The sequence below is a fragment of the Talpa occidentalis genome, unplaced genomic scaffold, assembly GCF_014898055.3.
Source record: "Talpa occidentalis isolate TD23 unplaced genomic scaffold, MPIMG_talOcc4v2.1 talOcc4.15, whole genome shotgun sequence".
NCBI classification, from domain to species: Eukaryota; Metazoa; Chordata; class Mammalia; order Eulipotyphla; family Talpidae; genus Talpa; species Talpa occidentalis.
This window is the reverse complement of record NW_023601543.1, coordinates 14,684,755-14,700,479: the sequence shown is the minus strand read 5'-3', so window position 1 is coordinate 14,700,479 and position 15,725 is coordinate 14,684,755. Positions and strand designations below refer to the sequence as shown.

General features: G+C 34.1%; 1 protein-coding gene across 1 annotated transcript in view; it reads right to left on the bottom strand.

Moving 5' to 3' along the window:
• The window catches only part of ZNF280C (zinc finger protein 280C), a 48,919-nt gene that overhangs the window by 12,273 nt on the left and 20,921 nt on the right, over positions 1 to 15,725 (bottom strand). Inside the window, exons 8-14 of the mRNA XM_037511945.2 lie at positions 13,939 to 14,109; positions 13,689 to 13,798; positions 10,709 to 10,923; positions 8,420 to 8,577; positions 7,457 to 7,557; positions 6,560 to 6,706; positions 976 to 1,107 (exon numbers count right to left, since the gene is read on the bottom strand). Of these exons, the coding sequence (XP_037367842.1) occupies positions 976 to 1,107; positions 6,560 to 6,706; positions 7,457 to 7,557; positions 8,420 to 8,577; positions 10,709 to 10,923; positions 13,689 to 13,798; positions 13,939 to 14,109 (1,034 nt within the window). The remainder of the gene's footprint in view (positions 1 to 975; positions 1,108 to 6,559; positions 6,707 to 7,456; positions 7,558 to 8,419; positions 8,578 to 10,708; positions 10,924 to 13,688; positions 13,799 to 13,938; positions 14,110 to 15,725) is intronic.

Here is a 15,725-nt window from a genome sequence, read left to right as displayed (position 1 = left end):
AGGTAAGTATTCAAAGCCAAAGATAAATGGGAATTATTTCACTTTGGATTATGCATCCACCCACTGGAGCAAATAGTGAAGAACTGACTACAGAAAGAAGTCAGAGAAAACAGATGTACATAAGGTAAAGAGGTAAAGGAAAATCTGTAGTCAAATGTATATTTGCTCATTTAAAACAGCAGTGTTATCCAGAAAAACAACTTGCTTCTCTGAGAATAGACTCAGTAAAACCAACTCGAACATATTGTGGCATTTACGGCATCATGACAGATGCCAGGGACACAAAGATGAATTAAACATGACTCCTGACCTTAGAATCTAGCAGCTGAGGGCTTCCCCGGTGGCGCAGCGGTTGAGCGCGGGGTTGCGAAGCTGCCCGCAGCCTCTGCAGTGCCGGTTCGATCCCCGGCTGCTCCCCGGCCACCAGAGGAGGGTCCCACATGGCGCGCAGACCTCTCCTGCCACCCGCTGCTCCCCTCAGCAGTGTTCTTCGGTCCTTCTGCCTGTTCTGCATCCTGCTCTGACTCTGGTGAATTCTCTCACCCTCCCGCGCTTCTGCCTGTACCCAGTGCTTGTATGAATAAATAAATAAATCTTTAAAAAAAAAAAACAAACGTGTATCTTTAAAAAAAAAAAAGAATCTAGCAGCTGAAACAGAAATATGCCAATTGGAAGAGATAAAAAACCTATAGATTATTGAAACAACTCATTGACTTAGCCTATAGTTAATCTAGTTACACTCCCTACAAAGGAGTATGTTTCAATATAGCACATGTCAATCACCTCAAAAAAAAAAAAAAAAAAACCCCACAACGGATAGAAGTTTTTCTTCCCAAGCACACAAATAATAAAACCTAAATTTAAAATCCTAATGATAAGCAGAAGTCAATTTTAATACTATATTTAACAGATAAAGCCAGGCACAAGTTTCTTTTATCACACAAAATGTTAAAACACAATATATTTAAAACTCACTTTTGTACCCGGAGGCAATCCTTCTAGCTCTTTAGGCTTTATAAATGTCCGATGTTGTGTCTTGTGATCCAGTTTCTCCTTGCAGGTCAAAAATTGTAGTCTGCATTTTGTACAACGGTGAACTCCTTTTTTCTGTTTACAAATAGTACTATAAATAACAAATTTCTACCACCTCCAATCCCAGGGCCTGAAATTTCTCTTAAATGTTAAAGCTAAATAATAGGTGATAATTAATAAAGCCAGTATTTTTATCATTTCCCATCCTAAAATATTATTAAATTTTTGAAAGGTCTTTCATTGATATTTGGGTTTCAAAACTATTTGTTACTATACAAGCAATTAGCATGAAAATTACATCAATTAGGTTACCATGGGACAAGTCCCATACCAATTGTAGTATACAAGCCTTTTTAATGATAAATTTGAAGTACAAACTATTAGATATTAGTATGACATTGAAAATGAGCTATTCTACACGTTTCTCTTTCAAAAGAGTAAATTCTCTTTATTTTTTGTTATTTCCATTTGTTTCACAAGTTGGTAAAATAAATTAAACTTCCTAAAACCAAACATTTAGCCACTCTCAAGAAAGTTGTTATAGACACGATGGTATAAAGTAGTGCTATCCAATAGAACTTTCTATGGTGACATTAATGTTCTTCTATAGCTGCACTGTCCAATATATATTCACTAGGCACATGTGGTTATTGAGCAGTTGAAATGTGGCAAAGGCAACGGAGAAACTGATTTTTAAATTTAGTTAAAAATGTTTGTCATTTCATTCAGAAAGCATTTACTTAGACTTGATGGAGACATTTATTCACTATGAAACCCTTAGTTGGATTAAAGTGTTGCATAGCTCTCTTATGATGATGACGTTATACCTCATTTTATTTTTTTATTTTTATTTTTATTTTTTTTTTGCATTCTGAATCTTTTATTTTTTTTTTTAAATAATAAATTTTATTGTTATATTCCCCATACAATTGCAGCCCCCCCATTCTGACCCCAATTCCTCCCCTCCTGCCCCCGCCCCTCTAAAAGTGTCTCTGGTTCATAGTTTTTTGTTGATTTTGATTTTCACTTTCTTAAAGTTATTCATTTTCCTGGTCCCTTATTTAAGTTTTCTAGATTCCTGCTATGAGTGAGACCATCCGGTATTTTTCTTTTTCTTTTTGGCTTATTTCGCTGAGCATGATCCCTTCCAGCGCCATCCATGTTGCTGCAAATTGCATGTGTTTATCTTTTTTGAATGCTGAGTAATATTCCATGTATACCTCATTTTATTTTATTTTTTAAAACGTTTATTTATTTTTGTGTAGAAGAACTGGGATGTAGGCCAGAAGTGCAGTGGAGAGGACTCACCAGAAACAGAGTGGGTAGCAGAGCAGGCACTGAAATACACTGCTGAGGGGAACAGGGGGCAAGACAGGAGAGGTCTGCTGTGCCATATGTGGGTTAGCTCCCTGGTTGGTGATTGAACTCAGGCCATAGTGGTGATAGCACTGAGACTTAATCCCTAGGTCCATAGCTTATTTTTAATACTATGATGTTCAAACCAAAAATTGGTGATGTATTCCAAGGATAAAGAAAAAATTGTCTGTGTTGAACTTACAATATTGCTCGGCTGATTGGAGGGATTTTTGAGGCTAACTTTGACTGCAATTTTTGCTTTTAGACCTACTGACAGTGAAGAATACAACTCTGGTAAAAGCTTAGTCTCTAAGTCACTTTTTGGCTATGTTATTTATTCAAGAATGGAACATTGGGCAAGTAACTATTAAGTTTTATTTCCTCATCTGTGACGTGGAAATGATCTCCTACCTGCTTTATAGGTTGGTTGTGAGGATTAAACAAGCTGATGCAAGTAAAAGCATCAGTCTATCACACAGCAAGTGGTTAGTGTTTGCTACTTACTAGTTATTATTATAAAGATCTAATGTAGATATTTAACACATCTGAAATCTTTCATCCTTTCTTAAAACTTGTACAAACTATTATTGGCTCTAAAATCACTCAAGATATAATAATATATTCTTTTCAGGAAAAAGTTATAATAAAAGTCTTCAAAAATAATCAAATGAACCAATTCTTCAACAATTCTTACTGCCTAAAATCACACTAAGATCATCTTTACTACAAGTTTGTAATTCTGCTCAGCTATGATATTTTAGTCTTTTGTGAATTAACTATACATGCTGCAAATACTTTGAAGTATGCCTGATGAACCCTTTTATTAATAGATTTTTCTCTATTGACTACTGTCTACCTTTTACATACGCCAAACCTATTGATAAAAGTTGGCACCAATGGTGTGTCAGTAGTCCCCAAGACTACTCCCCAGGTTTTATGATTTAGTAGAAGGACTTCTAGGACTTAGAAACTGTTAACCTCACAGCTATGATTTATTACAGTGAAAGAATACAGAGCACAATCAATAAAGGACAAAGTGCATGGGGTGGAGTCTTGAGAATACCATGCATCAGTTTCCAAGAACCCCTCCCAATGGAGTCGAATAGGACACGCTAAATCAATTTCCTAGCAAATAACTGCAGTAACATGCATGAAGTGCTTTTTGATGTGGCAGCTCTCGAGTCTAAGCCCAGGGGTTTGTTTCTTTTTATAGAGTTCAGTCATCAAACCTTTAGATTCCCAGAAGAAAAGCGGGTGTCTCCAAAATCATAATTTTTCCACAAATGATCTAGAAATGCTGGAACACTATGGGTCAAGGTTAGTTAAGAACAAAATCTCCAGGAATTACCCAAGGGGCAGCTGTACCTTCTGAAAATATGCATGATTTGAGCGACTTAAACCTGGGGGTTAACTCTTTCCTATCTATGTGGCAAGGTTAAGACATACACTCAGGGTATAAAGAGTGACTACAAATCAGGTAAACCACCATTTAAGAAACCTAGTCCACATAGTGGGCCCATCAATCTCTTTTTTACCTTTCTAAGTATGTATTACTACTTCCTCATTCTGGTGTTAGTAAAGTATAGGAGGAAATAGTATACTAAAAGTTTCATCATGAAACAATCAATACTGTTTTATGTATCAGTCTTCCTTTCAAAATAAAAGGTCAAAGATGAAATATAAAGCACACTAAGAACAGTGTTCCCCAAATGCTATTCCTCAAGAAATGTTAATAGGTATTATGTAAATATAGATTTGATGGCCAAACAAGTCATGAGAACAATATATATATTGTTGGACCCCTCCTTGCTTGGACATTTAGATTTTTTTAGCACATTAAAAACTCTAAAAATTCCTGTTCTAAAAAATTAAAAATATAAATTTTATAATTTAGCCATTTAAAGAACGTTTTTTCCAGAAATAATTTGAGAGCATAGCACCTCTGAGAACCTGAATGGAATACTACTGGGAAAACCCAGAGGTTCTTAAGGATTAGCTAGCATGCTGGGATAAAAAAATAGGCATGTTGGTACATACCAGTCATAATATAGGTGATCTTGAATGTATTTGAATATCTACTTTTATGATTTTTTCCAATTAACAACTACAACTTGATTTCTTTATCTAATGACTGAAACTAAAAGCAATGTTAGCACCAGTGTTGAATAAATTGGCCTTGACAATGCAACCAATAAGAAAATGGAATGAACTAATCACAAGTTTTGAGGAGACAAAACTCAATTACATAATCAGATTCAATAATTTCATTCATTTCTGATTTAAGCATATGTATACTACTCTTTAAAACACTGAAAAATTGGCTCACTGATCAAAGTATTCAACCATGATAAAGGATGTTCTAATTGAGTCAGGATAAGAGCCAGGAAGCATGAGAGTTTAAAGGAAAGGTATAAGCAGTAATACTGGCATTCTAGAAATTAAATAGCAGAAGTCCTCTAGGAAAGAAATTACAGCCGAAATACAATTCTTTGGCATAGCTCACATATCTAGCAATTGTCATTGCTTTTTCCTTTGCCCCTAGTAGACCCAAAAAACCATTCTGTGTCACTGATGGTGACCACATGTTTTACATTAAAAACCAGGATAGGGGGCCTCCCTAGTGGTGCATGGGGTTAAGCACAGCACTATGAAATAATCCTCAGCCTCTGCAACATGAGTTCAATCCCCGGCTGGCCAGGGAGCAATCCACATGGCGCAGCAGACCTCTCCTGTTGCGCCCGCTTCTCCCCTCAGCAGTGTGTTTCGGTCAGTCTGACTGTTCTGTTCCCCACTCTGTTTCTGGTGAATCCTCTCACTGATCCCCTCCCCCTGCACCTTTGGCTTGTACCCCAGCTCTTGTATGCACAAACAAATAAATCTTAAAATAAAAAAAAACCCCAGGATATAAAGTGCAAATTAGGTTTGAAGAGAAAAAGGAAAGCAGAAGATTATGAGTCTTCAGTCTTAACTTTCTCAGACCAAACTTACCCTTTCCCCTACTCTTGATATCTGCCCTCAAAATTATTTTCATTCTCACCCTAAAACATCCAACCTAGTTATCCCACTCATTCTCTCTTCCCCTCCACTCTAGGATTCTGATTTCTACCTATTTTTCAGAATTTTCATTATTAAGGAGCCTTATCACCACTAGGACATAGAGACAGAAAAGAAGTTAGTTTTACAAGTAATTCAGGATAAACTGTAAATTAATTGCATCATTTGGAACAATTTTGCTTTCCTTGTAGAAAAAAATCTAACCAGTATTTAAGTTTTATGATACAGCAGGTCCTCCAATAATGTCATTTCATTCTAACATTACTAAGAAAAAAATATCAATTCCCAGCTAGGTTCACTGTCATGTGAAGTTTGTACATTCTCCTCATGTCTGCATGGGTTTCCTCCTGTATTCCCAAAATGTCACATTAGGTTAACTGATATGTCTAAATTGTTACAGTCTGAGTGAATGTGGCTGTGAGTATGCCCCATGGTGGAAGAAGGGCATCATGTCCTGCTGATACAATGAGTTGCCAGGATAGGTTCAGGCCACCTAAGACCCTAAACTGGAGTAAGTGGGTTGGAAAATGAAAGAATATAAATAATTGTTTAATATTAGAAGTGTTGTGGGTCTTTATTAAGAAGTTTGGTGATGATGGGCCTCCCCGGTGGCGCAGCGGTTGAGCGCTGGGTTGCGAAGCTGCCCGCGGCCTCTGCGGCGCCGGTTCGATCCCCGGCTGCTCCCCGGCCACCGGAGGAGGGTCCCACATGGCGTGCAGACTTCTCCTGCCGCCCGCTGCTCCCCTCAGCAGTGTACTTCGGTCCTTCTGCCTGCTCTGCTCCCCGTTCTGGCTCTGGTGAATTCTCTCACCCTCCCGCGCTTCTGACTGTACCCAGTGCATGTATAAACAAAACAAACAAACCAGCAAACAAATAAATAAAGCATGCCTCTAAAAAAAAAAAAAAAAAGAAGTTTGGTGATGTTTTTGTAACCAGAAATATATGGTAGGAACTTAAGTCATTTATATTAACTGGTCTCAGGTAAAATTAAGTTGTTATATGCTGTTTCACTAAAGTTGCAGTTTCCAAGAGCATGCCAATGACATTGAGGACTAACTTAATGTAAATAACTTTTCACTAAGATAAAAATGAACAAATAAGAACTGCTAGATCTCACCTGATGCTTCATGTAATGATTCATGTAGGGGGTTGCCATTCTACTAACTTTGAGACAAAATGGACAAAGCAAGTTCTTAGTGTTTTCATGGGACGCTCTGAAATGAGTTTCTACATCAGAAAATATAGATGATCTAAACTGGCAGACCTAGAAATATAAAGAAGGTTTAAGTTCAACTTGAAAATTTATAATTGACATGCAATTACATCAAAGTAGCAATGATGAGTAATTTACTGCTAATTTAGCTGTACTGCTGTTGTATACAAATAAGCTTATTACTGAAAGAAAAAGATAATCTTTTGGAACAGAGAAATAAAAACATATCTTTCAAGGTTTAGGGTTATATTCCCAAACATAGTAGGAATTTTAGATCTACTATACCCATCTTGAATTTTCAAACTCCAATACCTCTTGTCCTTTAAAGTTTTTCCTGCTATATAAAATGGAATACTCTCTTCTTTGGATTTTAAATAGCATCTAGGCTATGCTAGAGGTAGTTTATCTTTATTTTGCCATCTTATTAGAAGCCACTTCAAATTCTGGAAAAACCACTGGCTCCAAAACATTTAGTTGAGTTCCCCACAACAAACAGCATTTCCCATTTCTCCAGCATGTCTATATTCTTCCCTACAAGGCAAGAAAGTCCATACGTTTGTCTTTCTCCAGCAGAGCATTTTGTTTGTTTAACACGGGGGTCATCAAACTATGGCCCACAGGCCAAATCCACCACCATCAACCCCACAGATATGAACTAAACTAAGGGTGTTTCCACTAATGAAGTGGATCTTCAATTTTACTAAATAGTTTTATTTAAATGGCTAAACACATAAAAAGTACAACACTAATTGTGGCACATGAAAATTAAACACATAAGTACATAATGAAATATATGTGTACCTGGCAAATATATGGCATTTCACCGGGTTTATGAGTGTCCTTCATATGTTGTAAAAGAGTGTGTTCTGTTTCAAATGACAATTCACAGATTTTACAAATAGCTGGAAGTAGGGAAAAAAAAAACATTACACAATGCATTGTAAGGATGTACAAATAAAAGATTCATTTTGTATATCCATAACAACAGCAATAATAATGACTATAAAAGTAATGATTGTGGTTCCAACAATTCTATAGTTTTTAGAACTCTTTAATGTTGTTCTAAGAACTTTACGTATATAGCTTATTTATTTCTCATACCATCATTGGGATAGATACAATTTTTATACTCATTTTTCAGATGAGGAAGGTGAGACACAGAAAGATTAAGTAACATGCCTTAGATCTCACAGTTGTGTTAAGAGGTTAGGATTTAAATCTGAGCAAATACCAAACTCTAAATATCATTGCAGTTAATTTTCATTTTAACTAAAAAGATTGTTTTTATTTATGAATCATAAGAACAGAACGGGTAGAAAGCAGTTAATGTGAGAAAACTATGTGAGAAAACTAATGTGAGAAAACTGCTTGTATAGTTGTTTTCTTTGATATTTTTGTTTTTGAGGTAATGCTCATTTATAACACTGTATGATTTAGGGAACAGGCTCACATCTCTTCAGATGCAGTTACTTTTCTTATTACAGTGTGAATCAAGATCACTGATTTCATATTTGAAAACCAGGGACTCTGATTTCTAATGTAGTTTCCTATGACATATAATGCAGGGGTTACTTTTCAAGGAAGTTTCTATTCACAAGTAACTTTATTGAAAAGTTTATATAAATTAAAACTTCTTTATTAACTTTGCCCTCAAATTACAAAGCTTATTTCATAGTCTTAATTTCTATCAGAATCCTTAAGGATTCCACAGTTTCCATTATCAAAATTATGAATGTTCAGGACTTCATGGAAGTTGAGACTTACTGGAAAACTCGTGTGGGGTGTGTGTACTCTCAATGTGACACTGCAGCTGGAAAGGTGTGGGGTACTGACGGTAGCAGTGCTGGCAGGTAGTGTGGTTTTCCCAGCTCTCACTATTCTGCTTCTCAAGTTCCAAATGGTGTTTCATGTGGTTCATAAACCTATAAATGATTGTCAATAGGTAAAAAATTCAGATTTATAATCAAAAAGAAATCTCACACAAATAAGTATCTGAATCTAAATGTTACAAATGTGGTTATAGAACTCAATAGCATCTCCAATGTCTTAAAACCTGCTAGGGAAGTAAGCATTTTCTTGCCTTCTTTATTTTAAAATGATCCATTATTGTAGTTAATATGAAATACTGTAAGTTTGCTATAACTCTTCTTTATTATTTTAGATTAAATTTTTTTTGGTAAAGAAAAAGGGCAGGTTCCATACATGACATACTATTTACATTTTAATATATTTAAAGGAAAAACAGCTACAGAGTTATAAGAGAAACTTTTGAAGTCCTTGAAAATATAAAATGGGTTTTACCTGTTTAAAAGTAAAATTATTGGTATTTTCATTAGTGTTGGATTCTAAATGCATGTAATAGCAATTTCTGTAACTATAACAACATCTTATTTAATGATTCTGGTTTACTGTTAGTTCAAATGATTTGTTTTAACTTGCAAACTATGCCCTTAGTACGACTGTCCATTTTCAGTTATATATTCTGCTATTTCAGCTTTCCTAAAAGGCCTCTTGTAAAAAGGAACTATGCCCTTCAATGGCAGAGACTACAAATATAAACAGGTATATGTATGTCAAAGGAGTCATTAAAATATTTTGCTGAGTTTCAAAGTGAAGTTTTTCTATCATAATAACTTTAGAATGGGTCGAATATTAACACTTATTCATTATGATGCCCTAATGGAAACAGTCTTGACACAATGTGATAATGTCACCAACGTAGGCAGTAATCACAGTGAAAATTTAAACATTTATCTTTTCACACCTTCAAAGCACTATTAACTCTAGACCCGGTTATGGAACATTTGGAAATAGAATTTTTCCTCCTTTTATTTTAACATCACCTCTATTAAGTCTATTTTTTAAAAATCCTAGTCTTGCCTAAATGTTTACATGTAAAATCATGGGCCATTAAACTTTCAGTTCATGACTTTAAGTAATAAAACCTATCTATATAAAATCTATCTATATAAAGTAATCTCTTGACCAACTAGCTGGATCTCAAATATTACACTGCCCTCATCAGTAGCTCATAATTCTCCAACCAGAACATGGAGATTTGGACAAAAAAGCAAACCCCTCAGAAGGCTATTCTCAGAATAAAATAGCCATATCTGGCTTTGGTGACAACCCCAAAATATGTTGACAGAGTAGAATTTTGAGCTATTTAGCTTCTACCGTGCTCCGGAACCATTAATTTTCAATCCTAGTTTTTACCACCACTAAGTAAAAATGTCATTTAACACATGTAACATCTTTGGTTACCCAGCATTTATTGCTGAGGTTTCACCTTCTAAATAGTATTTCAAAAACCCCACAAAATTCTTAGATACTAAAATAACTATAAAATCCCTATAGATATTCTGATATCTAGAAATCTATAACTTGTTTTTTTCTGAAATCAAAACATACATATTTTCATGGTTAATATTAAGTGGATAATCAAAGAAAAAAGCCAAAAATCTATTACTGAAAGAACTTTTAATATCATAGGCATATTATTCATAAAGTATTTAAGTATAATAAGGAACCTAACAGTGAACCACTTTTCTGTTCATTTTGCCAAAATTACTAACATTTTCTGATGTATTTTACTGTGAAAATGTTAAAAATATGAAAGATGACAGAAGTTTATTGTAACATTACTTCAGTGTTATATCTCAAAGCACAATTTCTCTTCTGTCAAGCTACTGGGACAGCAAAGAAAAGAAAGATAAAGTATTTACATCTGCAGCATCCCAATTTTTTAAATATATTTATTTATTTATACAAGAATCGGGGTACAGGCTAGATGCGCGGGAGGGTGAGAGGATTCACCAGAGGCAGAGCGGGGAACAGAACAGGCAGACTGACGAAATACACTGCTGAGGGGAGCAGCAGGCAAGACAGGAGAGGTCCGTCGCGCCATGTGGGACCCTCGCCAGCCGGCCAGGATCAAACCAGCGCTGCAGAGACTGCGGACAGCTTCACAGCGCGGCACTCAATCCCCTGCACCACCAGGGGAGGCCCTGCATCCCAATTTTTAAACAGAAATTGAAATAATCATTTACATACCTAATATTATTTTTAAGAACTTTCAAGCAACTGAAGCATTTAAAGGTTGTGTAAGTCTTCTGGTCATCATCAACAGCTCCTTCATGTCTTCCATAGTAAAAGTCACTAACTAACATGATCAATTTTCCTTTCTCTGCATCAGTATTGTTTTCGGTAGTTGAAAGTTCTAATTTAATCATGTCCAAAAACTTGTTTACCATGTCTGGGCAACAACGCTGAAAGAGACAAAGATATAAGCCTTATAAAAATTAAATAATAAAAGATGATACTGTGTTGATAACTAGAACTCATGTAAAACTATGCTTGACGATATATCTGGAAAGTTATTCACCAAAATGTTGGCTTCTTTCTTTATATAGTCTAAAAAAAAATTCAAACAGTAAACACATATTATTTTTGTAAAGAAATAACACCCCAAACAAATAGATAACCCTAAGATGGGGGATGTATCTAATACCCTTTTCCTTGCAATTAAATTTTTCTGATGCAAATATTTAATAATAGTTTCTTGGTCAAAAATCTTATGTTTCAAGAAAAACTTGACGGTAAACAATAGATTTGAGGTATGCAGCAGGTGAGGGGGAGGGGTCAAAATAGGGACAGGAAGAGTGGTGATGGGCTAAGGGTGCTGTGGTGATGGGAGAACTACAGGGACTACACTTGAGGGGAGAAATAAAATATTTTATAAGAATAAACAACAATGTAAGAAAATAAAAAAGTTTAATCAACAACAAAAAATTAAACAACAAAATAAAATTAGTGCAGTAGCAACAATTTTCACAAATCCTAACAAAAAAACTTAATTCATATCAAAAAAATCTTATGTTTTACATATGTGTAAAGGTACTGCTGAAAAGATAGTTTTATATGACATTATGTATATGCTTAATTATCAAATAACATAGTAGTATTTCAGTAAAACCTGGTTGGTACTAGATTGTGAGCACATTTTAACCTGCCATTCTCCAGACTCAAGATTCTAGAAAACCTAGGGGATGCAAAGAAAGACACATCAGTTACATTTTGAAAATCTCAGTATATTCTATACAGTATGCTGGAAATATCTGCAAGGAGAAATATACCTCTTGAATAAAAATCAAGACCTCAAATTGTGTACAATTTTCATTTGTAGAATTTCTCTAGAAGAATTCTTTAAAAATAATGAGAGTAAAAATATAAACTTACCTAAAAACTCAAACTCTATACACACAATGCAATCACAAAGTGAAAAACTTTTAAAAATAAACCATAACAAAAAATTATGACAGAATCAAGACTAATTAAACCTACCAGACCATGTAAAGCTATCCTATAAATAAATATAAATGAAATTTACAATTAATAAAAAGCAAGGGTTGTGAGCCTGATATCAAACAAAATTGTACCTAGGTCAAGAAGTAGCATTTTATTAAGAAAATGTTAAAGGATACATTCACATAAGAGATAGATCCACCTATGTCCTAAATAGCAACACTCCTAAAACAGATTTTGTCTGTGGTATAATAATCTATTTCTCCATAATAACAGCAAAAGATCATTCACAAATAACCAAACTTTTTTTGAAATGGAAATCCTTTTTATAATATAAAATTTTAATTGATATAAAATATTGTAAGCTAAAAAGTTAGTCTCATAGATTTAATCACAAATAATGCTACATTAAATAGAAGCTACATTGTAGAGAATGCCACTTCCCAGGTGTAGAATAAATATAATATGCTATGATTTGCATATAAAATAAATGGAAAATAAGAGCATTCATGTATACTGTATACGCAGAAAGTCAGAGATAATACAAAATAAACCTATAAAAAGATTATTGTCTCTGTGACTTATACTGGGAACTGGCAAATAAGACATGGGGGTTAAGATATTATAATTTATATTTTGTACTTAATATTTTCTGAATCATGTGCATATATTACTTCCAAAACAAAATAAAGACAACTTAAAAACTTAGTCTTTTCTTTCCTGCCTTCACCTATTAATACAAAAGATAAAAGCATTAAATATCTACATGTTATACTAAAAGCACTTACAGAAGTTACTTCTTACAAAAATCCAGTTCTGAGGAGTTAACACTAAGGGAGGTGGAAATAGTGATAGATTACATACAGCTTTGCCCAAGAATAAATGATAATATTTGGAATTTTAGAGCACTCCTTTTCTTTCTATGCTTTCTGCAAAATAATGAATTTTGATGAAAAACTTGCCAATCTTTGAAACAGTAACTAAAGGTTTTCCTAAGTTGCTTCCCTGCTTCTGCATACAATCTACTTGCTTTTTTTCTTGCCTCCTTTCCCCCTTCCAGTCATTTCTATTGGATATGCAAGGAGAATACCAATGAACTTTCCACACACACAGCTGTAATATTTACTAAAATGTTTTAAGTGATGTGTTACCTAAACCTCATATTCCATTAGTCTTTGAAAACCACCTAAAACAATTTCAAGGGACTTCTATACCAATATGGAGCCAGAATTAATTTATAACAACTATATAAACTACATTCTAGATTGAGCTAAAACTGTAATTTCTTATGAAATACTCCACCATTGGGAGTTTACATTTGAGTGTTGAAATTAAAATGCAAATGGTCACATAGTCAAAAAAGTAAGGTAAAATGGGGGAATTTTAAGTTACATGAATGATTAAGCACCCAAGAAAATGCCTGCTATATCAGAAGTCTGAAAAATGGCACAACATAGTCAACAAAGTATTATAATTGACACATTATTTTTATTAAAAACTAAAATACAATATGCATAGACTGCAGTGCACATTAACTTCTAAAATTTGATGATTGGAAAGGATTTTAAAATCTTGTAAAAAGATAACATTAATTTTTACTTAATAAGAAAATACCAATGAGATTTCTTATCCAAATACATGGACAAACTAACATTCATTACATATGAATCCTTAATATTTTCATAGATCTGTGAATATTTTTAAAAAAATCAAATTTTGAAAATTTTACCTTCATGTGATATTTCAAGGGATCCAGAAGATTGAACTGAATATTGCACTTTGGACAAGATCTTAGAAAAGGCTTTCCAGTTTTACAATGAGTTGATGAGGTATTTGTACCTAAAATAAATTAAGAACTTTTGTAACTCAAATTCTTTTTCAGAGCTTAATCAGCAGTAATAGTTTCTAAAATTATCACAAATTTAAAATTTATGTAAAAACAGTACAATTTCCTCTTTATATTCTTATTTCATGCTTACCTTTAGATATCATAGCCTGGGAGGATGTCACTGAAGGAGAGTTAATTGAAGACAGTGAAGCAGAAGCATTTATTTCAGTAACACCTTCACTAGTCTTTGGCTTTTTTGGATTAACACTCTTTACTCTAGAAGCAGAAGGACGTTTTAAGAATGGCACAGTTTGGTCCAAACCTACAATGATTTAAATAGTGAGAAAGGTATTTGTAAATGCTTTAGTATAAAACATTGCTTACTAAAGTGGCCTTACATTTAAAATTAAGTAAACATACTTTTGAGCTACATTAAGGGAAATATATTGAATTATATCATTCAAATCACAAAAAAAATGATCAAAATGTATATGCTCAGTAGTTAGAAAGACAATGCACAAATAGCTATTATGATCTACACATATTTGGACAATTTATAAAATAAACTTTTTGTTCAAGAAAATTCTAAGGATGCTTTTAAATAAAGAAATATATAAATAAATACCATGAAAGAAGCAGGACCAAATAAATTTCAAGCAAAAATTTAAAGATAATCTAAACTCAGTTCCTACAAGTGAATTTATCATTAGATGCTCAAATACATTTGATCTTATAAAAAAAATAATTTGTATTCTGAAAATTTAGAGAAACCCTTTAAAATACTTAAACAAACCAATTTAAGACAACTAATGGAAAACTCAAGTTGGTTCTTTTTCCACTTAACCTGACAGGTAGTTTTAATACCTTACGCATCCATATGAAAAGGTATGGAGTTAGTATAATGCCTTTCAATCTATGTTGCCCTGAGCCTAATGGGTCTGTCTTAAAAATATTGGGTATACAACATAGAGAAACTCTTCTTTTACATTTTTTAAACAATTAGATTTTTACATAAGATTTTATTTGATTAGTGATTTCATTGCTAAAATAGTTTTGAGCTTGAAAACCATTACCTTAAAGGCTAAAGGATTAAGTCTTTCAGGATATTTGCGAGGAGTGGAGCTATTAGTCTATAAGCAAATTCAGCAAAAGTCCTTTTGAAAACAACACACAATTGTACACTGACAATAAATATTCTAAAACTGCACATATTTTATTGCTCCCTATTGCAGACTAGTAAGAGAGACAGTAGAATAGGTAAGTGCAAGGGAAATAAGAGTATTACATTAGTGCGCTCCTCTGTCAAATCGGTCTTTTTTTTTTTTTAAAGATTTATTTATTTATTTATATAAGCAATGGGTACAGTCAGAAGCGCAGGAGGGTGAGAGAATTCACCAAAGCCAGAGCGGAGAGTAGAATAGGCAGAGTGATGAAGTACACTGCTGAGGGGAGCAGCGGGCGGCAGGAGAGGTCTGTGCGCCATGTGGGACCCTCGCCCTGTGGCCAGAGATCGAACTGGTGCTACAGAGCCTGCGGGCAGCTTCGCAACCCAGTGCTTAACCGTTGTGCCACCAGGGAGGCCTTGGTCTTTCATTCTTTGAGATAACATACAAATGATTTTTTCCATCTTGAAAGCACAAAATTACTGACAGTTACACTGCCAGACACCTGAGACTAATTTCTTTGTGACCACACTAACATTTTTTCTGAGATTGTAGGTCACTTGATCAATCAGAATGCTGGTAATTTGGACTAGGCAACTGATTATCTACTGTACAATTTTAATTGTACATTAAAAATACTTTCATATATAATTTTTAAAAGCATGAGGAAATTGCCAAGTAAATAAAATCACTCTGGCTCAACTGTTTCAAATTCTAACCTTTTCACTTATCTCTCTTTGCTGCCTTTTGCTTGTGCTGTTTACTATCCTCAGCA